The sequence below is a fragment of the Bison bison genome, unplaced genomic scaffold, assembly GCF_000754665.1.
Source record: "Bison bison bison isolate TAMUID 2011002044 unplaced genomic scaffold, Bison_UMD1.0 scf7180017864282, whole genome shotgun sequence".
In the NCBI taxonomy this organism is placed as follows: Eukaryota; Metazoa; Chordata; class Mammalia; order Artiodactyla; family Bovidae; genus Bison; species Bison bison.
Genome location: NW_011494854.1, coordinates 1,125,352 through 1,149,699, shown reverse-complemented (window position 1 = coordinate 1,149,699; position 24,348 = coordinate 1,125,352). Strand labels below are relative to the sequence as shown.

General features: G+C 36.1%; 1 protein-coding gene across 1 annotated transcript in view; it reads right to left on the bottom strand.

Annotated features, from left to right (window-relative positions):
• Positions 1–10,914: 10,914 nt before the first annotated feature.
• Positions 10,915–24,348, bottom strand: part of UBR3 (ubiquitin protein ligase E3 component n-recognin 3 (putative)) — a 205,486-nt gene continuing 192,052 nt past the window's right edge. Inside the window, 6 exon segments of the mRNA XM_010849413.1 lie at positions 10,915–12,556; positions 12,856–12,995; positions 13,597–13,806; positions 15,782–15,961; positions 18,781–18,906; positions 19,037–19,144. Coding sequence (XP_010847715.1) covers positions 12,439–12,556; positions 12,856–12,995; positions 13,597–13,806; positions 15,782–15,961; positions 18,781–18,906; positions 19,037–19,144 — 882 coding nt within the window. The 3' untranslated portion in view covers positions 10,915–12,438.

The window sequence follows — 24,348 nt, the reverse complement described above, 5'->3', positions numbered from 1 at the left end:
ATTGACTCTTTATTAGAAAAGAAGAAAGATCTAAAATTGATAATTTAAGTTTCCATCCTAGGAAACTAAAAAAAGAAGAGTAAATTAACTCCAAAGTAAGCAGAAGAAACATCTGTGCTTTTAACAATTACTTTCTCTTTCCTCCCAGGAGATTGACAACATTAGTCTTCCACTTTCCTCTCCTCTCTTGTATTAAATATCTCTTGTTCCCTTTCTCCTTCAAGGTCCATATTCCTCAACATCAGTGTCTCCAATCTTAGGAAGTTTTTAAAGATTATTTTTTACTATACTACATTTATAGTTGTCTGTTTTTACTATACTAGCCATTTGTAATTCATACTATAATTGCATTGCTAAGTACTGTTTATAGGAAAATTAATGTTTCACCAACCACACTATAACCTCCATGAGAACATGGACATTTTACTTCTTTGTTTTCCCAGGAACAGCTAACACAGGGTCTTGAACTTAAGGCCCTCAATAAATACACGTTGCTTTAATGTAAATAAATACATGAAACACCTCTATAATACTCTATCCTACTTCCTATCATCAGTCCCCACAGAGAATATAAAAATGTCTGATACTTCTTTCAGGCGCACTGTCTGGTTTTCATTTGGTCCTTATCATAAGTATTGGTAAGCTCTTTTTTTTTAAGTGACTAATTTAGTAAACAGTTACAGTTGAAAGGCCTGAAAAATTTAATTTAGCCTTTGGCCTAATTCACTGGTTGAATCATCTTGGGGCAGTTATTTCTGTTACTGTTCTATTTTCTTACAGTAAAAGGTGGAAGATTGTCTGAGTAAGGATCTTTTGGACAGAATACAAGAACCTAGAACATATATAAACATGGTGGAGGGGTGAGTTAAAAAAAAAAAAAGCCCATCTAGCCATTGTTAAACCCCTTAACTGGTGAACCGTTGTCCTATAAACTTATATATGTGGACACATGCAAGTATACCTTTTTGATAGTATATTTTTCTTTTTCAAAATAGTAAAATAAGTATAATGGTGGGAGATAGACTGTCATTAGAGTTGGAGGCTAGCCAGTCAGATCTGGAAGCAGAAGGAACTGAATCCAAGGAATTAAAAAAAAAAACTTCAAGGTTGATGCTTAAACACAATTAAAGGGTATTGAGAAGGGCCTCAAATTTGTTGTCAATAGGTCTAAAACAAAGATATCAAAGAGAGATGGACTGAACAGAATCACTTGCCTTAAAAATTAGAGATTTACAAGAAGTTGCAAAGCTAGTACAGAGACAACCCAATATCCTCACCCCAAACAATAGTATGATATCAATACTAGGAAAAAAACATAGGTAAATGTGTGGGTGTCACTTTATCTCATGTGGATTTGTATAACTGCTACTACAAATACAGAACTATTCCATCACCACAAAGATCTACCTCTTGCTACCCTTTGTAGTCAGAGATTGCTTTTAAGAAAGATAACAGTAAATAAAGAGTGAATTAAAAGCCTTGTCTGGGAGCACACCCAGGGAGGTGGGTGTGAAGAAAGTGGAAGAAGACTTAATTGTCAATAAGCCAAAATTTCCAGTGTGTCAGAGAATCTTGGTTGGGGACCTCCCACATTTGCTGGTAGCTCCCATGAGAGGCAGAGCTCTTAAGCAGGAAGAGATTTTAATTTCCTGCTCCATTGCCCCCAGAACTCCTGCACAATCTTCCTCACCTTCTACTCTGCATCTCCCGCACTCTGTCCCAGACACTTATCTCTGGCCTCCTATTCACTAAGAGACAAGTTGCAATCCTCAAGCTCCTTAGTCCCTTAGTCAGTGATATCGACCTGCCTAATCTAACAAGTACTACCACGTACCCCTCAGTAACCAGACCCACATTTCCCTGTAAATGGAAGTATTCCCAATACTCAGCCCTTGTCCACTGTGTCCTTTCCTCATGGCCTCACAGAACTCATTCCAGGTTTGCATCACAAGCTGCAGACAATTTACCATAGGATAACTCCATGGTACCCCAGAACTGGCCTGAACTCAACTCTGCGTGCCAACAAAAAGTGTCCCCCACCATGCTCCCCATTGTTGTGCCTAGAATCATTACCCACTCAGTAATTTAATAACTTTAAAAAATAAGTAATTAAAGTAATTTTTAAAATGTAAGAGTTTACAACCCTCAGGAACTCAATTCCCATGTCCTTCACTCCAGTATCCAATAGATTGGGCTTTTGAGCACCTTTTGGCAGTTTCTTAGTTTTCTTTCCATTTCCCTCAGATCCTGATTATTTCTCAGGTGAACCACTAAATCAATGATTTAATCCCTCCTCCACAGTGCCACAGCACTCTTTCCCTCAAACCTCCGAATGAAACAAATCACTCCCCTAATCAGACACCTACTCCACTTCTAATGGGACACTCCTTTTGGCATTTAAAGGACTTCACTCCCCAGATACAGCGTGTGCCCTACAGCTAACCTGCCTTTGCTTCTGCTGTGCCTTATCAGCCTGGAAGGCCCCAATCCCTTTTACCTGTTTAATAAAAAACCTATGCATCCTTCAGGGCCACTTTCAAAGCCATCTTCTTAGTTGAGCCTTCTTTGATCTCTCACATGGAATGAATCCTTCTTGGCATTCTCATGGCACTTCATTTTAACAATTATTTAAGTCTGCCTAGAAATATGGTTCATGCACATTTCTAACACTGTGGCCAGTGGCCACCTTAATCATTTTTGATATTGCAAAATACTAAAGAGTTTTAAACTAGCATTTGAATTCCAGTACCTTTACTGACTGTATGATATTGCATAAATCAGCCTTTCAGCCTAATTTCTTCATCAGTAAAATGGGGATATAATGTCTGTCCAAAAGGGTTGCTGTAAGAACTAATATAATGTGGACAAAATGCCAAGCACAATGTCCTCTCACAGTCATTAGCTGAATTCACCACTCTATATCAATCCTAATATCTAAGGTGAAGCTTTATGAACATCAGGCTGTTAAAATGTTTCTTGGATAAAATGGATAATATCGATAGGAGAAAAGTATATTAAAAAAGCCCAAGGGATTATAACTAGAGCCACAAACTGGCTGAAAACTGACATCACTTAGAAAGTATTTTCAGAGAGAGAGGAAAAAAAGGAAGTAGACTGATCAACAAGGATTCCTGTCAGGGGAGGAGGGCAGAGTGTGTGTGTGTGTGTGTGTGTGTGTGTGTGTGTGTAACTTGCTAATGAACATGAATAGTAGTAACACAATCAACTTCACCTTAGAGACATTTGTTCAAATTGCACTCACATTTTCAAATGTTCTCCCATCTTTCTATTTTGTCAAGAATTCTGACCAGTGGGGACACTCCCACTCAACTCTATTCATCCATTTCAGATTATATGCAACAGGAGCAAATACTTTTCACAAATGCTTTCTCCATCACAAGGATAATTGGTTCACAGGCTTTGCTTCATTTTCCAGCAACTCAGGGTTTTGATCTAGCGCCCGCTCAACTGTGCCCTCTAGTGGAGTTGGTAAAAAAAAAAAACTATGGGATTGTTGAAACTCCAGTGTTAAAGTATCTTTGTGCTGTAAAAATTTCCCCAACCTCCCAGACTAAATATCAGTGAGCTTACAAAAGAGGGTTGGGAAAATGCTTAAAAACATGTGTAACAGGAGACAGACCTGCTAGCTACCATGCAGTCTTATTTTCCTCTAAAAAATAAGATCAGTGTCCCCAGCTACAAGTAGGAGAAAAGACATTGAGCCAAGAGTTTAATTTCCCCACAAATCTGAGAGAACCCTACTGTTTAATCATCTTACAAAGAAATAAACTATGTGTGATAAATTTTTTTAACAGCAGTTATTGTATGGTAATAATATAATAGATGAGGATTATAGGTTTGCATCCTTACAGAGCTTAATTGGATTAACAGTGGAAAACTAGAAAGTAATTTCTTTGAAGCAACTATTCCTTTAAAGCAGCAAGAACATTTAGGAGAAATTGCTTAAATTGCATTTTAGGCAAGCAACAAATATGTATAGAGAAGCTTGGAGAGAAGGTTACATAATTTTGATTCCTTTAGAGTATCCATATGATGCAAGCCTCGGATGTACTGCTTCCCTGGCTGACACCTGAACTGCAACCCTAAGACACTCTGAGCCAGAACTACTCAGCGAAGCTTCTCCTGGGTGTCCGATTCACAGAACTGTGATGTAACGAGCACTGTTTTACTGCATTTATCTTTTGGGTAATTTGTTACACAGCGATAGACAACTAATATAGTCTGAATCATTTAACCTGCCACTACTAGAATCTATTAAGTGTCTATGTTCATTTACTCATAGTATTAGCTACTGTCTTCCTTGCACAGATGAGAAACCAAAGTGTGGCAGGCACTCAGCTAGCTATCAAAAAGCCACGCACAATCTGTTTTTCCCCGTTGCATTCCTCTAGCATAGCGGATCAAAAGCTAAAACATTTCCCTTCCCAGATCTCTTTGCACTTGGTTGTGGCCATCTGATAGTACTGACTAATGAGATATATGTAAAAGTGTGTTGGGAAAAACTTTTCTTGCTAAACAAAGGACAAAACTTCAGGAGAAGCTTTCAGCCTTTTTTCCTGCCTGGAAAACAAAATTAGCAGTTATCTTGCTTTCAACCTCACAGTAGCAATGAGGTTGAATAACACACTCTAACAGTGTAGAAAAGAAAAACAGGAGGGGCCTAGATCCATAGCAATTTCCTTGTGCAGATGCCCCTTCCTGGTCTGCTACCTTCAGAGTTCCTTTTACTTGAAACTAATAAACCTTTTCCTTCCTCAAACCATTGCTTAGCCAGGGTTTTTTGTTGTTAGAAAAAAGGCACATTCCTAACAAATATATTGAGATAAAGAGAGGTAATTCAAACCCAGGTCTGCTGATTTTATGCTTTAAGCTCAGATAGTAACACACCATCTGAATTAAAACAGAAACCAACTGGAAGTAAATGTTGATGCAAACACGACCAGGTATCCTGTAGACACAGGTAGGTCACAGATGTGCTGGGGAGTCAGAAATGGTGTCCTACTCCTTCACCTCATTGTCAGTTTTCTATTTCTTCACCTCCAGAAGCCACACCTTGACTTCTGCAGCCACCAGTTCATCAAAGCTATACTCATCAAAGATACCAGTTAGTCCAAAATATGAGTTCTTTTGTAGCTTGTATGTCACTTAATGTCTCCACAGCACTTAATGTTTATTAGTTTCTCTTAAAATATCCTTCCTTCTAGGATTTCACATTTTTTTCCTTCCTTCCGATTGGCCTCTTTTCTCCTTTTCAATCTGGTCCTATCATCTTGCAGATGATAATTCATTCTTCACATGTATACCAAAAACCTCATTGTATTTTTTTTTTTTTTAAATAAGAGGCCTTTTAACCTCTGCGATGCAGGAGAGCCGGGTTGGATCCCTGGGTTGGGAAGATTCTCTGGAGAAGGGTATGGCAACCCACTCCAGTATTCTTGGCCGGAGAATCCCATGGATGGAGGAGCCTGGCGGGCTACACTCCACGGCGTCACAGAGTTGGACACGATGTTTATTTTTCCACCTCTTTGTAAAATACACACACACATACAAGTGTATGATGTAAATTTTAGTTCTTGATGCTTTTTTATGGTTTCTAGTATGTATGACGAATGTAGCTGTTGCCTTAAAATGTACTACATAAACAGATCATGAGACAAAAGCCCTGTTGATCTCAGGAGCCACTGTAAAGTCAAAGAACCTTTCTAACTGCCTCCATTTGAATGTTATGGCTTCGACTGACTGAACCTCAGTATGATTTCTGTGGTGCCTCCATCTCTAGCCCATTCTCCCCTACCATATGTCTAAACATTTATCATTTACCTCAAGACCCCAAATACACTAGACCTGTTCAATACCAACTCTTATTCTGCTCCTGTGCATTGATGAGAGGTAATCTGATCAGACTCCTCTTTGCTCTGGACTTTTTCCTTTCTCTTGTCCTTTTTCCTTCCCCTTGAGCTTTTATTTGTGTTCTTGACCCCTTCTCTAGCCCGATCTTGGGCTCAGCTGCATGACTTTTGGTATGGCTGCATCTTACATTGATTTAACCCACACAAAGGCTATACAATGTCCGATGATGACTTCTCATTGTGTTGCATCAGTTGAAGTCACTTTCATTCTGCTGCTGGTTGAGCACTGCCAACTAGGATGGTAAACACAGTTCTTCCCCAGTTAATATACCTTATTATTAAGAGCCTGAAGTGCCACGAATAGAGAAGTGATCATGCTGCCATTCAGCTCACCCCTGAGGACCTAAGTAGTACTTGGTATCATCCAGCCACATCATAAAGTTAAAGGAAAGAATTATGTGCTGTACATGGGGCTGAGGCAGTCACAAGTCTAGTGATGACTCCCACTAACCATCAAGTGTCAGGCATAACCACCAGTGAATATCTTTGTATTTTGATTCTAATGATTAATACTATATTTTATTTGTTGTTGTTAACATGACCTCAACTACAAGCCAACAACAGGAATTTGACAGCAGTTACTATCCTGGAGTTGTTACAGAAACCCTTGGGCCACATCTAACACTATTGTAACCTCCAAGCCTTTGGTGGTTTCAGTCAGCATCTAAGTCACAGAAATCAATAAATATCAAAATACATAAAACAGAAAAAAGGTTTGTGAACACAAATGGGTTCCTAGCTGATAACTGACAGGTGAGCTACAGGATGGAGGTGCAGGGGCAAGGACTGTCAATTCAAACAAGGTACAGCTCAATCAATGTCACGAACCTCCGTCCATAGTTCATCAGGCACTCTGTCTATCAGATCTGGTCCCTTAAATCTATTTCTCACTTCCACTGTATAATCATAAGGGATTTGATTTAGGTCATACCTGAATGGTCTAGTGGTTTCCCCACTTTCAATTTAAGTCTGAATTTGGCAATAAGGAGTTCACGATCTGAGCCACAGTCAGCTCCCGGTCTTGTTTTTGCTGACTGTATAGAACTTCTCCATCTTTGGCTGCAAAGAATATAATCGATCTGATTTTGGTGTTGACCATCTGGTGATGTCCATGTGTAGAGTCTTCTCTTGTGTTGTTGGAAGAGGGTGTTTGCTACGACCAGTGCATTCTCTTGGCAAAACTCTATTAGTCTTTGCCCTGCTTCATTCTGTACTCCACAGCCAAATTTGCCTGTTACTCCAAGTGTTTCTTGACTTCCTACTTTTGCATTCCAGTCCCCTACAACGAAAAGGACATCTTTTTGGGGTGTTAGTTCTAAAAGGTCTTGTAGGTCTTCATAGAACTGTTCAACTTCAGCTTCTTCAGCGTTACTGGTCGGGTAACAGACTTGGATTACCGTGACATTGAATGGTTTGCCTTGGAAATGAACAGAAATCATTCTGTCGTTTTTGAGAGTGCATCCAAGTACTGCATTTTGGACTCTTTTGTTGACTATGATGGATACTCCATTTCTTCTAAGGGATTCCGGCCCACAGTAGTTGATATAATGGTCATCTGAATTAAATTCACCCATTCCAGTCCATCTTAGTTTGCTGATTCCTAGAATGTTGATGTTCACTCTTGCCATCTCCTGTTTGACCACTCCCAATTTGCCTTGATTCATGGACCTAACATTCCAGGTTCCTATGCAATAGTGCTCTTTACAGGATCGGACGTTGCTTCTATCACCAGTCACATTCACAACTGGGTGTTGTTTTTGCCTTGGCTCCATCCCTTCATTCTTTCTGGAGTTATTTCTCCACTCATCTCCAGTAGCATATTGGGCAACTACTGACCTGGGAAGTTCATCTTTCAGTGTCCTATCTTTTTGCCTTTTCATACTGTTCATGGGGTTCTCAAGGCAAGAATACTGGTTTGCCATTCCCTTCTCCAGTGGACCACAAAATGCAAAAAAGCAAAATGGATGTCTGAGGAAGCCTTACAAGTAGCTGTGAACAAAAGAGAAGACAAAAGCAAAGGAAAAAGGAAAGATATACCCATTTGAATGCAGAGTTCCAAAGAATAGCAAGGAGAGATAAGAAAGCCTTCCTCAGCGATCAGTGCAAAGAAATAGAGGAAAACAATAGAAAAGGAAAGACTGAGATCTCTTCAAGAAAATTAGAGATACCAAGGGGACATTTCATGCAAAGATGGGCTCAATAAAGGACAGAAATGGTATGGACCTAACAGAAGCAGAAGATATTAAGAAGAGGTGGCAAGAATACACAGAAGAATTATACAAAACAGATCTTCATGACCCAGATAATCACGATGGTGTGATCACTCACCTAGAGCCAGACATCCTGGAATGTGAAGTCAAGTGGGCCTTAGAAAGCATCACTATGAACAAAGCTAGTGGAGGTGATGGAATTCCAGGTGAACTATTTCAAATCCTAAAAGATGATGCTGGAAGGTGCTGCAGTCAATATGCCAGCAAATTTGGAAAACTCAGCAGTGGCCACAGGACTGGAAAAGGTCAGTTTTCATTCCAAACCCTAAGAAAGGCAATGCCAAAGAATGCTCAAACTACTGCACAATTAAACTCATCTCACACGCTAGCAAAGTAATTCTCAAAATTCTCCAAGCCAAGCTTCAGCAATACGTGAACCAAGAACTTCCAGGTGTTATAGCTGGATTTAGAAAAGGCAGAGGAACCAGAGATCAAATTGCCAATATCCGCTGGATCATAGAAAAAGCAAGAGAGTTCCAGAAAAACATCTACTTCTGCTTTATTGACTATGCCAAAGCCTTTGACTGTGTGGATCACAACAAACTCTGGAAAATTCTGAAGGAGATGGGAATAGCAGACCACCTGACCTGCCTCTTGAGAAACCTGTATGCAGGTCAGGAAGCAACAGTTAGAACTGGACATGGAACGACAGACTGGTTGCAAATAGGGAAAGGAGTACGTCAAGGCTGTATATTGTCACCCTGCTTATTTATCTTATATGAAGAGTACATCATGAGAAATGCTGTGCTGGATGAAGTACAAGCTGGAATCAAGATTGCCAAGAGAAATATCAATCACCTCAGATATGCAGATGACACCACCCTTATGGCAGAAGGAGAAGAACTAAAAAGCCTCTTGATGAAAGTGAAAGAGGAGAGTGAAAAAGTTAGCTGAAAACTCAATATTCAGAAAACTAAGATCATGACATCTGGTCCCATCATTTCATGGCAAATAGACTGGGAAACAGTGGAAACAGAGACTTTATTTTGGGGGGCTCCAAAATGACTGCAGATGGTGACTGCAGCCATGAAATTAAAAGATGTTTACTCCTTGGAAGAAAAGCTATGACCAACCTAGAAAGCATATTAAAAAGCAGAGATATTACTTTGCCAACAAAGGTCTGTCTAGCCAAAGCTATGGTTTTTCCAGTAGTCATGTATGCATGTGAGAGTTGGACTATAAATAAAGCTGAGTGCCGAAGAACTGATGCTTTTGAACTGTGGTGTTGGAGAAGACTCTTGAGAGTCCCTTGGACTGCTGGGAGATCAAACCAGTTCTTCCTAAAGGAAATCAGTCCTGAGTACTCATTGGAAGGACTGATGTTGAAGCTGAAACTCCAATCCTTTGGCTACTTGATGATAAGAGCTAACTCATTGGAAAAGACCCTGATGCTGGGAAAGATTGAGGGCTGGAGGAGAAGGGGACGACAGAGGATGAGATGGTTGGATGGCATCACAGACTCAAGGAGATGAGTTTGAGTAAACTCTGGGAGACAGTGATGGACAGGGAGGCCTTGCATGTTGCCGTCAATGGGGTCGCAAAGAGACGGACATGCCTGAGCGACTAAACTGAACTAAAGCACTTGAGATTCCTAAAGTCTAGTTGGGAATTATCAGGGAGCAAAAGGGACCACAGCAGTGTTCTTCAGATCAGCACATCCATTTGCTTCTCCAAAAATCCATTTCCTCTTCTTTCACCCATTTCCTGCTTCTAAAAACACATACTGCACCTAGCAAAGGTTTTATATTAGTTATGAGACAAAGAAGGAACAGGAACTAGCTCTGTAAATAAAAGGTTAATGGAAAAGCAAACGCTTTATATTAACTCCACCTTACAGCAACTATTAGTTATGTTATGCTTTGATCTTTTCATTTATGCTCACTCACATATATTATTGTCAATATCTTTGAAAAAATAAAAACATGTAAGAATAAGCATGTTAAGGACCTTTCACAAACCAAGTGACAGTAGGTTTTTATTAACATATCTTACAATGTTGATTATTCCTAGTTTTGTAATTTCTGCTTAATTATAAAGATTGATTTAGCTTCTACAGTAATGTACTGTATTTAAATGATCATTCATACAAGATATCACACCAGGACATTTTCTTGAATAATATACACACATCACTCTACCTTGGACCTGTTATTTTTAAAAGTAGGTTTATAAATGGGACTTATAAAAGTTATGGGGGAAAAATTAAAGTTCTAGTTTAGCAGCATGCATGTATGTAATTCAAGTACAATTTTCAACCAAGTGCTTTTTAAAATTTTACTGGTGACTAATTCACCAATATCAAAATAAACACTATCAAATACCCAAAATTTAATGTTAAGGCTAATATTTTCACTTCACATCCATATGCACAACCATAAAACATTCCATTTTAAATATGTAGTAATCAAAGTCTGAATACATTATACCATGTATATATAGCATCAGAGTTTCAAACTGTAGAATTATCCAAGTTCATGAATCCTGTAACAGTATTTCCTAGAGATGTAAATTAGCATTTTGCTCTTCAATCACACTTACAAATGGTCTGGTATCCATAATGACCAATGCAAAAAATATGACAGGCTGAACTTATGATACAGTATTTTAAAAAGTAGCAATGTGTTGGAAAGGACAGCTACTTAATTAAACAGAATCATTCTAGTCTTTCAGAAAGTTATCTTAATATTTTGGAAATGTATATAAAAATAGCAAGCTATTTCCATGTGTTTTATTGTAGGTTCATAGGTAATCTTTTGATTTTTTGAACATACTTGAATATTTACTGTTCTATTTTAATGCAAGGCCATCATTTAAAGTCCATTTTTATATCCTGTAATATCATGTCATTCAACAATTTTTAGAACACAGATCTGTGATTTTATTTTACCATTAGATGTTTTTTAGTTTATTTTTACACATAAAAATGTAATTTTATATAACAAGCCATGGAAGTCCAAAGTACCAGGAATTGCTTGATAGTACTATATATATTAAATAATCATCAAATTATTGAATCATTTGGAAGAAAAATTGTGGCAGCAATATATAACATGCTTTTCTGTAATCTTCCTTCTGTAAGTACAGAGTGGGTTTTAGCTCAATCATTTCCATTCTTACTGACTTAAAAATCCTACAAACATAAACTGCTTTTCCCAGCAGTCTCAAACAAGAATGCAGGTGTACAGCTCACTCATGAGGATCATCACCATTGAGCCTTTTTTTTTTTCCCTTTTAGGAATCCAAGCAGAAATAACAATGATTACACTGCACAAATACAATACAGATGAACCTCTTGAGCTGAGAAGGAAAGTTCCAAAACTATGCTCCATTTGTGGGGAAGTCAGAGCTTTTTTCCAATCCAATCATTTAAACAAAAACTTGGTTGGTAATAAAAGGTGGGCATGCACAGAATCAAAATCTGCCATGTGTATGTTCTTAAAACTTCTGATTTTATAATAAAATCTATTTGCTATTACCGCAAGTAATTTATCCAAGTGAAATGGCAAATTTTGATTTTTAGGGACTCCCCCAACCACACAAATGCCCCCCTAAATGTACTGTATTATATTAACAGCAGCTATCTACTTATTTTACAACTATTTCAATTATTTACCTGGGGAGAATATTTATGAAATTCCTGAGAATGAATTAAGTTTTCAGCAAAGCCTTAAACTTTTAACAGATTCCTCACAATAAGAAAAAATTGTAAAGTTCTACTATTAGACCAACTTTTACTATACAATATTTCACATAAATCATGTTTTACATTTTTTTCTAATTACATACAGCAAAAATCTCAAATCAACACAAGAATGGCAGAGGGAAAGGATGCATTATGTTTAGCAGATGCAAATTAAAACACACAGATATAAAGAAGCAGTAAAACTTTAAATAAATCACACCCACTCTAAATATCAATGAAAAGCAGATATGCACTGTTGGGAGAATCATTTTAAAATGATTTTGTCAACAAGTTGTGCTTCTTATCAATTGTGGACTTAAACAAAAAAAGGACCACTAAAGAATGGTTTAACTTGTTACTTGTTATGCTCTCCAGATATTAAAAAAAAAATTATTATACCATTAATGTGATTACCAAGCACCTAATTTTGGAAAGGCTTTATAATGTATGTTTTCTTTTTTCCCTCAGCAAAAGCGTTAATCCCCCAAATTAAGTTAAAGCTTATTGTTGATAAATTCTTAATGAAAATGATATAATGCAATGCCAAGGTGGTGAGTCACAGCCCATTGTAATGTGGACCCCATCTTTTATTGATGTGATCAAAAGTATGAGAAATCCACTGTTGTTCAAGAACTTTGTATCTTTCTTTACAAATGTAGAGAGGCTTGCCTCGCCTAGAATGAAAAGAAAAAAAAAAGCATTAAAATAATATAATACAATGAAGCTTTCACACACATTTTAAAAACTCTATGGCAAAAATCTCACCTAGGGAATTGGTTTATTTGTATTTCCTTAACACCATATGGGGAAAATATCCCCCCAATTAGAAACAGCTCTAAATTAATGACTGCCAGAATTTCTTAAAATAAAGAATAATTATTATTATCAACACAATTACAAAGCCAGGAATGGCACATTATTCTTACTGGCCAAAGCTGAATAAAACACGAGAATATATCCATGAACATCTAACCTAAGATCTCGGTCTTCCTCTCCATGAGCATCCAAATACACAGAACCCCAGAGGCAGAAGCGGTGGCCTCGAATGATGATAATCACTGATGCATTGATCAAAAGGAAAATCCCTGTTCCAGCACCACAGTTCTGAGAATGCTAAAAAATAAAAAAATGTAAATAGACTTCACAAGAAAAGAAAATGAATAATGCCCTAATTGTCTTCTAAATAATACAGAAATATTTAAATTTTTTAAAATCAGATTTCATCTAAGTTAAACTTATAATCTCATTCTTAATCCTTTATTAACAATACATTGGAAGAATTTGGATAAGGATTATCTAGGAAATCAATTAAGAGCTAACCTAAATCTAATTCAGAAGCTAGTGTCTAGAACAGCATATCTAACGGTTGTTCCACAGCATAACATCTAAACATATATTTCATTAAAGGGCAGGACAGGGGGGTAGGGAGAGGAACTGGAGCTGCACTTATGAAAGGTTTTACTCATAAAAAACCTTAAGTGGGTTTTTTTTTTGTTGTTGTTTTGTTTTTACCCTTCTACTGGATGTAAAACAACAACAAAATCAAGATCCTTATATGTATCATGTATTTAACTCAAAGAATAGTTAAATCTGAAGTTGGTTTGACCATATTTTTGTATGTAATACACACTGCATTGTATGTAAAACAAACCACATTTCCATGTGATATGAGACTTGAGTTTCCATAAATTTTAGACTATTTACTCTTGCTTACCAATACACATTCACAGTAACTTTGTTGCTTGCAGCAAAGTCCTTTCAGGCATACAAAAGTACCACAAACAAGGCAAACGGCAGGGTCTTTAGGAACCTTGGTGCAGACACTACAGGTTTTTCTGTGGTAGTACTGGAAAATGGTGTTATAATTTTCAGGCAACTGTAGAAGGTGTGGCAATTTCCATTTTGACTCTTGGATAAGCAACGCCTAAAACATTATTCAAAAATATTCATTAGTCCTATGCATTTAAGTTACTTATACAAAATATTTGTTTTTTAAAGGCTGTTTTCTTTCTTTTTTTTTTTTTTAAGAAATCTGTCTCCAAGAATGTGGCTTTTTCTTTCTTTATAAACACTCTTGCCATTTCCATTTTACAAAAGACTAAAATAGTCCTTCAAGAATTACCATTCTCAAAAAAAAAAAAAAATTATCATTCTCTATTTTAATATATTCTATTTTAATTTAAGTCCCTTTGTGGCACCAGGGGTAAGGAACCCGTCTGCCAATGCAGGAGACATAAAGAGATGTGGGTTTGATCCCTGGGTCGGAAAGATACCCTGGAGAAGAGAGTGAATGGCTACCCACTCCAGTATTCTTGCCTGGAGAATCCCATGGACAGAGGAGCCTGGCGGGCTACAGTCCATGGGTCGCAAAGAGTGAGACACGACTGAGCAACTAAAACTTTCACGCTTTTTCAATTACTACATGATGTAAATTTTAGATTAAGCACCCTCAAACATTTAAATTTCTTATTACTTTAAAAGAAAAATATGAAATATAACTAAGGATGCAAGGAAAATATATGCAGATGTATTTTTTTTTAATATTCTTGATGCATAATTTTAAACAGTTACACGTTTTTCAAAACTAAGTTTTGGACCTTTCTTAGATAAGCAAAAGGACACTTGGTGGCTCAAATGGTAAAGAATCCGCCTGCCTTGCAGGAGACCCGAGTGTGATCAAACAATTCATTGGCTTTTTCTTTTGGGGAAGATCATGGTTATAATTTACATTTCTATTTCAGTACTTTATCATCTGGAGTTTCTCTTCTAGAAGATGAAAAATCTTACACCTCAAGCTGTTGAGAGCTTTTGTATCTGTCAGTGCTAGGGCTACAATTCTTTTCATAAATGTTGTCAGGAAGTATGAAAAAAAAAATCAGTTAAATTTCCCTATAGGATATTTTGTTCTTGTACTTATATAAAAATACTGGAAATAGCATTTATGTTTTCTCTAAATGCTACTTCCTTAACACTTAAAACACATAAAATGTAGTATGAATCTATATTTTAAGAAACTGTATACAGGTTGGCAGTTTACCTGGTGATCTTCTCACAGTACTAACAGCCACAATACATCTTAATCAATGCAATAACCAATTATCCAGCTTGGTGTTTATCAGTAAGTTCATGGATAAAGTGGCCATGGAAGCAAGGATAAGGACAACATATGTGTTTACAATATGCATTTGTCATACTCAGTGCCCAGCTCTTGACTCCAAAGACTGCATATTCTGTGATGAGCTGATTAAATATGGAACCCTTGCATCAGTGGAAAGAACAGCAGTTTGTCCTCACTGACCTTGATACTTACCTAGATTAGGTTGTAAACTGCCCAGCAGCATACACCACATGGTCTCTAGTCAAAGGATTTTCTTCATACAGAAAGATGTAAGGCAAGAGGTGGATGTCTATGAATTAATTGATCTTAACTGGTAGTCAATCATCTGAAAAACTCACTGGTCTTTTAAATAATCAACTTCTTTGCTGATGAATTTTTAGATGGTACCAACTAGAAGAAAACACCTATAGAATGAAGTATATGGTCCTACAGAATGAGGTATATGAGCTAAACAAGCACCAGTACATAAGGGTGACTGCTCCCTTATAGATGGAATACACAGATTTGGGAACCAGGGAGTGCCATCTCTCATAATTAGACCTAAGATTTTGGTCTTTAATTTTTGTTTCCCTGATATTCTGGATTCTTCTGTGGCTTTAGTACTGTCATAAGGAAACCGTGTCCTATCCTCCATCAAGGGACATCTTAACAGTTCTACTGAATTAAAAACTAAATGTCTTTGACCATTCTAGGTTCCCTAGACCATTAGGAAGTATGAATTAAGTATTCTCTTACCTATTGGCATATCACCACTATAGCGAGTGTATCTCTTTTTACATACCTTTCCTTGTTCAGCATGTCTTTCAGTAAATGAATTTATCTCAAAACACCACTGAGATATAATATCAAATGCCGGAACTGGCCAATCCAGACAGGAGGCACTGATGAATGGATGTTCTGTTTGGTAGAATGTTGGCAGAAGTCCCAGGCAGCTGGAAAGAACTGAAAATTCTTCTTCTTCCTTTTAGATATAAAACAGAAAATTCTCAAGACATTTCTCATAAGCATTTCCCACTACAGATACTCTGTCATTCTCATCAATTACTTTTGGATAGTATGAAAACTTTCTTAACTGATTCAACTAAATAAAGGGAGTAAGAGGAGCAAAGAAAGAAAAAGGCTCCAAGCTGTTATAGCCAATATTCCCATAATATTTCTCTTTGAAATTTAACTCCTAAGTACCATAGCATCTGCTTCATTTATATATTTACATATTTTAAAAATAGCACTGTCAGTTATCTATAGACTCTCTGGTAGTCTATAGAATCTAGCTACACTAGGAAGTCAAATGTTAATATGGAGCAAAAGGACAGTGACTTTTGGTTAAAAAGACACAGACTGTCAGTGTGGATAAAGAAGAACAGTGAAAACACGGAATTCACAATACATAGTGCTCTGCAGTCTCTGAAGGGATGTGCAGGCATGGTCTCAGGCCCCCCGTGAGTCATGCTCTTTCACATAGTTACATTCCTAGCCCTGGTGCCTTTATTCCCAGGCTTCTTTATCTGAGGCCTCGGGCAGGGGTCACTTTGACACTTCTGCCAAGGGCACCTTATGAAGGGAAAAAGGTGAAACCCTGACTCTGACTCAGTACACCAGTTCCCCACTCTGACTCAGTACCCAGCACTTTTCCACTCCTGTCCCAACCCCCTCACCCACTCTCCACCTCAGAGTACATAACACTGAAAGAGCCTTCTGTTTGAGACTCCCTTAACATCTGTGCTGATCCATTTGACCCTCAACTGGTACACCATTTCATTCTATGAGGTGATGAATGAGGAATCAGCATTTTCCCTGGTTTTAGCCTCTTGTATATACTACCAATGGTAACTGATTTAAAGGCTTAACTCTTTCATCTGTGGCTTGCAGCTTTAATCATCCCGTCCAGTACCTAACAACTCAGTTCTCTCTCCCAGCTTAGCTGAGCTCCTGACATTTACGTGTATCCATTTTATTGATTTTTGCAAAGAACCAGATTTTGAACTCATGGATGGTCTACGGCCATATCACCCTGAACGTGCCTGATCTTGTCTGAACTCACTGATTTTCTCTACTGTTTCACTACTATGTCATTGATTTCTGCTTTGATTTTTGTAATTTTTTTAAACTTGCTTTGGATTTAATTTGCTCTATCCCTTTTTTCATGAAGTAAAAATTTAGATAAATGATTTTAGACCTTTCTTCTTTTCAAATATAAGCATTTGAAGCTGTATCTCTCCAAGAAATATTTTAGTGGCATTTCACAATTTTTCTATGCTGCATTTTCATTTTCACTCAGTTTAAATGTTCTCTGGTTTCCATGTGATTTCTACTTTGATACTTAAGTTATTTAGAACTATACTACTTAATTCTCACATACTTGGGGATTTGTGTATTTCTTTGTTATTGATTTTCTAATTTAATTCTGTGTGGTAAGAAAACTGTTTTGTGATTTCAATTCTTTTAAATTTATTGTTACTTGCTTTATGGGTTGGCATATGGTATATTCTAGGTGAATGGGCCATGTGCATTTTTAAAAATATGCATTCTGTTATTACTGTCTGGTGAAATATCCTATAGATGTCAGTTATATCAAGTTGAATAATAGTATAGTTCAAGTCTCATTTATCCCAGTTGATTTTCTATTTGTTATTGATTACTAAGAAAGAACATTGAAGCTTGCAGCTGTAATTGTGGATTGTCTATTTCTTCTTTCAATTCTGTCAATTTTTATGTAATTTGAGGTTCTGTTGTTTCATGCATATATATTTATAACTGTTATATCTTCCTGCTCTATTGATAAAAAAAAATGAATCTAAACTATTTAATGCAATAGTCAATTATTTAAGAGAGAAGGAATAATCAACGGCTTAATTCTGCTATACTGCATGCAGGCTTCAAAGACCATAAATATGATAAGTAATTTAACTCTCACAGAAAATTCCCTGAAAATGAATGACAAATAATGACAGGGTCATAATCCTATAAACACAGCTTGATTTACTTACCTTCTGGTTTCCTACTTTCTTTTCCACTTTTTTGCCTACTCATACTGACCCACAGTTTTATAAACTAGATTAAATCAGTGATCATTCATTCAAGTTTTAATTGGCTACAAATTGAATATTTTTAAATTCTAAAATTATATAAATGCCATCAGATCTTTAAACAACCAGCTTGCTGATCAACATAATATCCTTCAAAAAGGATATTAAAAGCCAGTGATGATTAGTAATAAATATATCAATATGAAAAATATATCAATATGAAAAATATATCAATATGAATACTATCATTTGTTCAAGTACTGGGATTTATTATCACAGATCTAATCAAAAACTCCTCTAACATAAAATATTAGTAATATTACCATAAAAATGGATGGATACTAACAAATAAAAAAGTAACAATAATAGTAAATATTCTAAATATCTACTCCTTTGAGTTGGAGTAACATATTCTTGTATGGGGGGTTTCCCTGGTGGCTCGACAGTAAAGAAATCTGCCTGGAATGCAAGAGACCTGGGTTTGATCCCTGAGTGGGGAAGATCCCCTGGAGAAGGGAATGGTTACCCACTACAGTTTTCTTGACTGGAGAATTCCATGGACAGAGGAGCCTGCAGGCTACAGATCACAGGGTCACAAAGAGTTAGACACAGCTGAGCGACCTAACGCTTTCACCTTCATCTTTGTATGGCAGTTCTGGATATTGATATAAGCATAATATTGTATCGGTATATTTTTTTAAATTAGTTAATTATTTTAAAAAAAAGGTTCCCTACTCTCTATCCAAACTTATACCTGGCAGCTAGGTAAATCTTCCCCAAAAAGGTGGTGCTGAAGAAGGCTGGTGATTCTGAGAAATGGTAAGCAGAAGTCCTGTAAGTATTTTTCCATGGATTCAGGAGACCAAGCAACAGGGATAATCTAAAGTTAAAAAGGAAAATCAGAACAATTCATTCTATTAATGTAATAGACATAGCTTAAAAAGTCATGTTCATAATGTCAAGAAAATCTAAATTTTTAAATAACCACTACATCTGGTCTTAGAGCATACCGTTGCACACTCCTGAGTTCCTTCTTCATGGTATAACTTTCCTTTAGACAGTTCACTTATCACAAAGCTCAATAACACTTCATAAGACTTTTCTGCATCACAAGTATTCTGGAAAAATTAAAAAGTAATTTCATTAGTCACTGAAAATTACAAAAACATTTACATTAGAAAGAATACTTTTTCTCAAGCATGTAAAGTTCACTTTCTCAAAATCTGTGTACAACAGCACACCTCTGGATACACGATGAAATCAGGAAGGGTATTAAAGCTATTCCAATACTTCCTTGGAATATAAGTTACATAATATATGTGTAAATGAACATATCTAAGTCATATCTTTTGTCCCAGTAATTCTCATTCCTGGAAATTCTTTCCTAAGGAAATAATCTCAAAGGAAAAAAATAACTTTATGCCCATGACAATCACCAAAGCATTGTAACAGTAGAAAATTAGAAATGACTAACAAAAGGAAGCAGTTACCTAAATTATGACATATCAGACTATTTTATAGGCAGCAAATATAACAAATTTGAGCTACATAAAAAAGTGTTTATGGTGTGATATGAAAAAAGCTAACAGAAGTTATCATTATAATGATACAATTGTTATAATTATACAAATCATATATGCACGAAATATAATATGGACCCCAAATTATTTTCTTTTACAAGTTCTCTCAAATTCCTCGAGTAGAACTTGTTAAAACAATTTAATATAAAAATAAACAGGACCATATGTTTATTACAAAATTACAAATGACATTAAATAACAGTCTACAAATTAAATAAGCTTAATGACTATACTTTTTATAAGAAAGGAAAAATAATGGCTATTAATAAATTTAAGTTTATTTCAATAATGCTTTTCACATAAAGAAATGTACTTTTTACATTCACTGAAGTATTAAAAGGTGTTGCAAATTACTGTAAAGTATAAATTACAATAAAAGTAATAACTTGGTTGTGATGTTGTTTATTCTGTTCATTAACTACATTTTAAAAATAGTAAAATATAAGAACTCAGCAAGCACTGTGGGATACACGTTTAACCTGAATTTTTAAGGCACTGATAGGACCACAGAATTTATCATTTGACGATACATCCTTTCTCACATGTTACTGTGCTCTCTTCAATTAGACTGTAAATTCCAAAATGTCAGAAACTATACTTTATATCTTCTATGTCACCGTTTACATAACAAAAATCTGAGTAATAAACACTTGCTGGCTAACTGATAGGATTTATTTTGGATTTTGGTAGTGGAGTTTTTGACCTTGGAACTTGACTGGATGTCTCTCTTTTTTTAATCAATTATTTGCATTATCTTTAATTACCCCTCTGCTTTCTGCCATGTTGCAGCCATGGAGTATTATCATGTCTTGATAAACTATAAAGTCTCTGACACAGCAACTGCTATCCTGATATCATGTGACCTACTTCACCCTTGCCTAATTAATCAGCAGGATTATTGATCACTTGCCAAATATGTGATTTGTAGTTTACATATAATTTGCAAGAATCCATATCCCACTGGATATCAAAACAGCAACATATTATGTTTTTAGAATTGATTTAATAAGAGTAGCTCTTGAATAAGCAACTAAAAAAAAAATATTACCACAATTTTGCGTTTTGTTAATTAATGTGACATATTTAATGTTGTGAATATATACAAGACAGCCTAAAAGTCTAATTCAAAACACACTCCTTTGAGTAAAAGATTTATAGAGCCTAACAACAGAAATGTTTTTCAAGTAAAATACTTTCCTACTTAGGGGGAAAATATTCCCCCACAATGATACTCATATCACCCAAGCAAGTTATTGAGTGATAACTAGCTTTTAAATTATTATCAAAATCATTTTAAGTATTTTTTTTACAAACAAGAAATACTATATCAGATCAGAAAGTCAAATATAATGTAGTAGTCATTGTTTTGTATTGAAAACTCTCTCACTAGAAGAGTATTAGGTAAGAAAATAACTTTATTTCATGCATAAGAAGTCTTAGGAAATCATATTTTACGTCAGCAATATCTGAATAAAGCAAAGAGTAGGCTCTTTGGTAAAGCTAAGAAGATAAGCTTTAATAAGTAAAGCTTTAATTTTTTAAGAAGTAAAGCTTAAGAAGAAGATTTCTGAGACCATGAATAAAAGACCTAGGATCATGATAAGAAGAATCCTGTGGGAGAAGTGGCAAATGTATGTGACTTAAGAAGAGAATTTAAGGGTTGAAAGATGCAACAGATGCTTTTCTGGGTAGATGCTTTGTCTAAATTACAGTGCTTCTTAACTTTTGGGGGTGACAGGCCCTTTGAATATATGCTAGACGCTATGGTCCTAAAGTGAAGTTAAGTCGCTCAGTCGTGTCCGACTCTTTGCGATCCCATGGACTGTAGCCCACCAGGCTCCTCCGTCCATGGGATTCTCCAGGCAGGAATACTGGAGTGGGTTGCCATTTCCTTCTCCAGGGGCTCTTCCTGATCCAGGGATTGAACCCAAGTCTCCCGCATTGTGGGCAAACACGTTAACCTCTGAGCCACCAGGGAAGCCATGGTCCCAAACCCAAAAGCAAATCAAAGGGAAAGAAGCCCAGACTAAGAAATCCTGGTATAAATACTCTTAACAGAAATTCCACTAACCAAAACAACACAATTTATACTGATTTTAATAATCATTTTTTCCCCAACTAAACCTCATTATCAAATTAACTCTAAAATCTCTTTGAAAAATACATAGGAGCTATGTATTTTATTTACCAAATTAGGTCTGTTTTTCATTGGAATTATCACACCTGACGATAAGGAATTACAAGGATGAGATGAATAAATGAGATTCAATGAAGAAAGGAAAGAAGAGACTAAAAGAGGAAAGAAGAGCTAAAGAAAGAAGGAAATTTTTTAAAGGAGGAATGAACAATACAAAATAATTACAGAAATCACAGTGATATCTCATTATTCATAAATATTACTGCTGCTGTAATTTACAATCCTGTAGATATACAGGATTATTGGCTTTTCCTACCATTGATCTAAGCATAAATGCATAAATGTACATTTTTTTAAAATAGTAAAATGTAAGAACTGAGCAAGCACTGTGGGATATATGTTTATGTACCTAAAAAGTACATTTATGCTTAGATCTATGGTAGGAAAAGCCAATAATGTGGCAAACCAAAAGCAATTTATATAGCTATAAATTTCTAATTTATGTTCTGATAAGAATCTGCTTCATATTAAATGTTTTATTAAGCATTTTTAAAAACAGTTAACAATGATCAAAGTGAGAAAACTGACAGAACAGTTACCTAAATTACTTCATGTTCCTTTCATCATAGATTTACAATTGTCTAATTTTCTGTCAGTACGTCTCATTTTTGGAGAAGGCAATGGCATCCCACTCCAGTACTCTTGCCTGGAAAATCCCATGGATGGAGGAGCCTGGTAGGCTGCAGTCCATGGGGTCGCTAAGAGTCGGACATGACTGAGCGACTTCACTTTGACTTTTCACTTTCATGCATTGGAGAAGGAAATGGCAACCCGCTCCAGTGTTCTTGCCTGGAGAATCCCAGGGACAGGGGAGCCTGGTGGGCTGCCGTCTCTGGGGTCGCACAGAATCGGACACAACTGAAGCGACTTAGCAGCAGCAGCAGGTCTCATTTTAGAGAAAAGTCAGATGAACAGATTTAGAACCAAATTATATGAGAAAATGTTTAAATTTATACTTTTTCATGATTAGAAAACTTACTGAAAAAAATTTCAACAATGGCACAGCATAGAAACCAGTTATATCTGATTTGAATATAAATAATCCAAAATATCAGATTAGAGTACATTTAGGGAAACAAAAATATTTAGAAGAAAGAAAGAACTGTAGGAGGCAAATTATCCAAGAATCAGCTAGAAGCAAGAAGGAAAAACCACTGAAGGACAAGACAAAAACTCATTTTGTTATTTAGGAATTTTAAAGAGAATTTTAGAAACAGAGGGGCCCTTATATAGCATATGTTATAAACTTCTCATTTACCTATGAGAAGGTTGAGGTTCTCAGAGTTTTATGTCTTGAACAAAAAAGTAGTATCTCTATTCAGTGGCAGAAGCTTAGCCTCATACTCAGGTTCAATGTCCAACAACCAGTATTTCTAAATTAAGATATAACAAACTTCATGATGATACTACAGTAAATTTCTGGATATATCATCATGATTTAGGAAGACTAGTGATAAAAGTGAAGGTTATACTGAATATATTTCATGTATCTATAACTGGTTTTCTCTTCTTTAATACCAGTAGATATGATTTTAACAGAAACTTTTCAATGTGATTTAAAACTTCTCTAAAAAGTCTATAAACCAACCAAAAATACTTCTTTTTAAAAAAAGAGTCTACAGAACAAAGAAAAGTTTCAATTTTCACTACACTTATTATTTTTTCCTGCCAACTTTCCCAAATAAACAAGGAAGTAGGTTGCAGGAGTGAGACAGAACTTAGTGACTGAGCATGCATTCTTCTTATTTCACCTGTGTCTAAGTCAAACTACTCACTCAGTTTTTTGGTTCAACAGTACACATCTCATTTGTCTTCAAGCCATTGAAAATACTTACATTTAACTAAACTTGCACAATTTTTCTAAATTGTTCACATAATTCTTAAACATGGGGAAAAAGTAGTTTTTAAAAAGGTATAACTCCAGGAGAGGGATCCCAAACAAAGGCAATGCCAAAGAATGCTCAAACTACTGCACAACTGCATTCATCTCACACACTAGTAAACTAATGCTCAAAATTCCTCAAGCCAGGCTTCAACAGTACGTGAACCATAACTTCCAGATATTCAAGCTGGATTTAGAAAAGGCAAAGGAGCCAGAGTTCAAATTGCCAACATCCGCTGGATCATCGAAAAAGCAAGAGAGTTCCAGAAAAACATCTACTTCTGCTTTATTGACTATGCCAAAGCCTTTGACTATGTGGATCACAATAAACTGTGGAAATTCTTAAAGAGATGGGAATACCAGACCACCTGACCTGCCTCCTGAGAAATCTGTATGCAAGTAAGGAAGCAATGGTTAGAACTGGACATAGAACAACAGACTGGTTCTAAATCAGCACAGGAGTACATCAAGGCTGTATATTGTCACCCTGCTCATTTAACTTATATGCAGAGTTCAAAATGAGAAATGCCAGGTTGGATGTAGCACAAGCTGGAATCAAGATTGCCAAGAGAAATATCAATCACCTCAGATATGCAGATGACACCACCCTTATGACAGAAAGTGAAGAGGAACTAAAAAGCCCCTTGATGAAAGTGAAAGTGG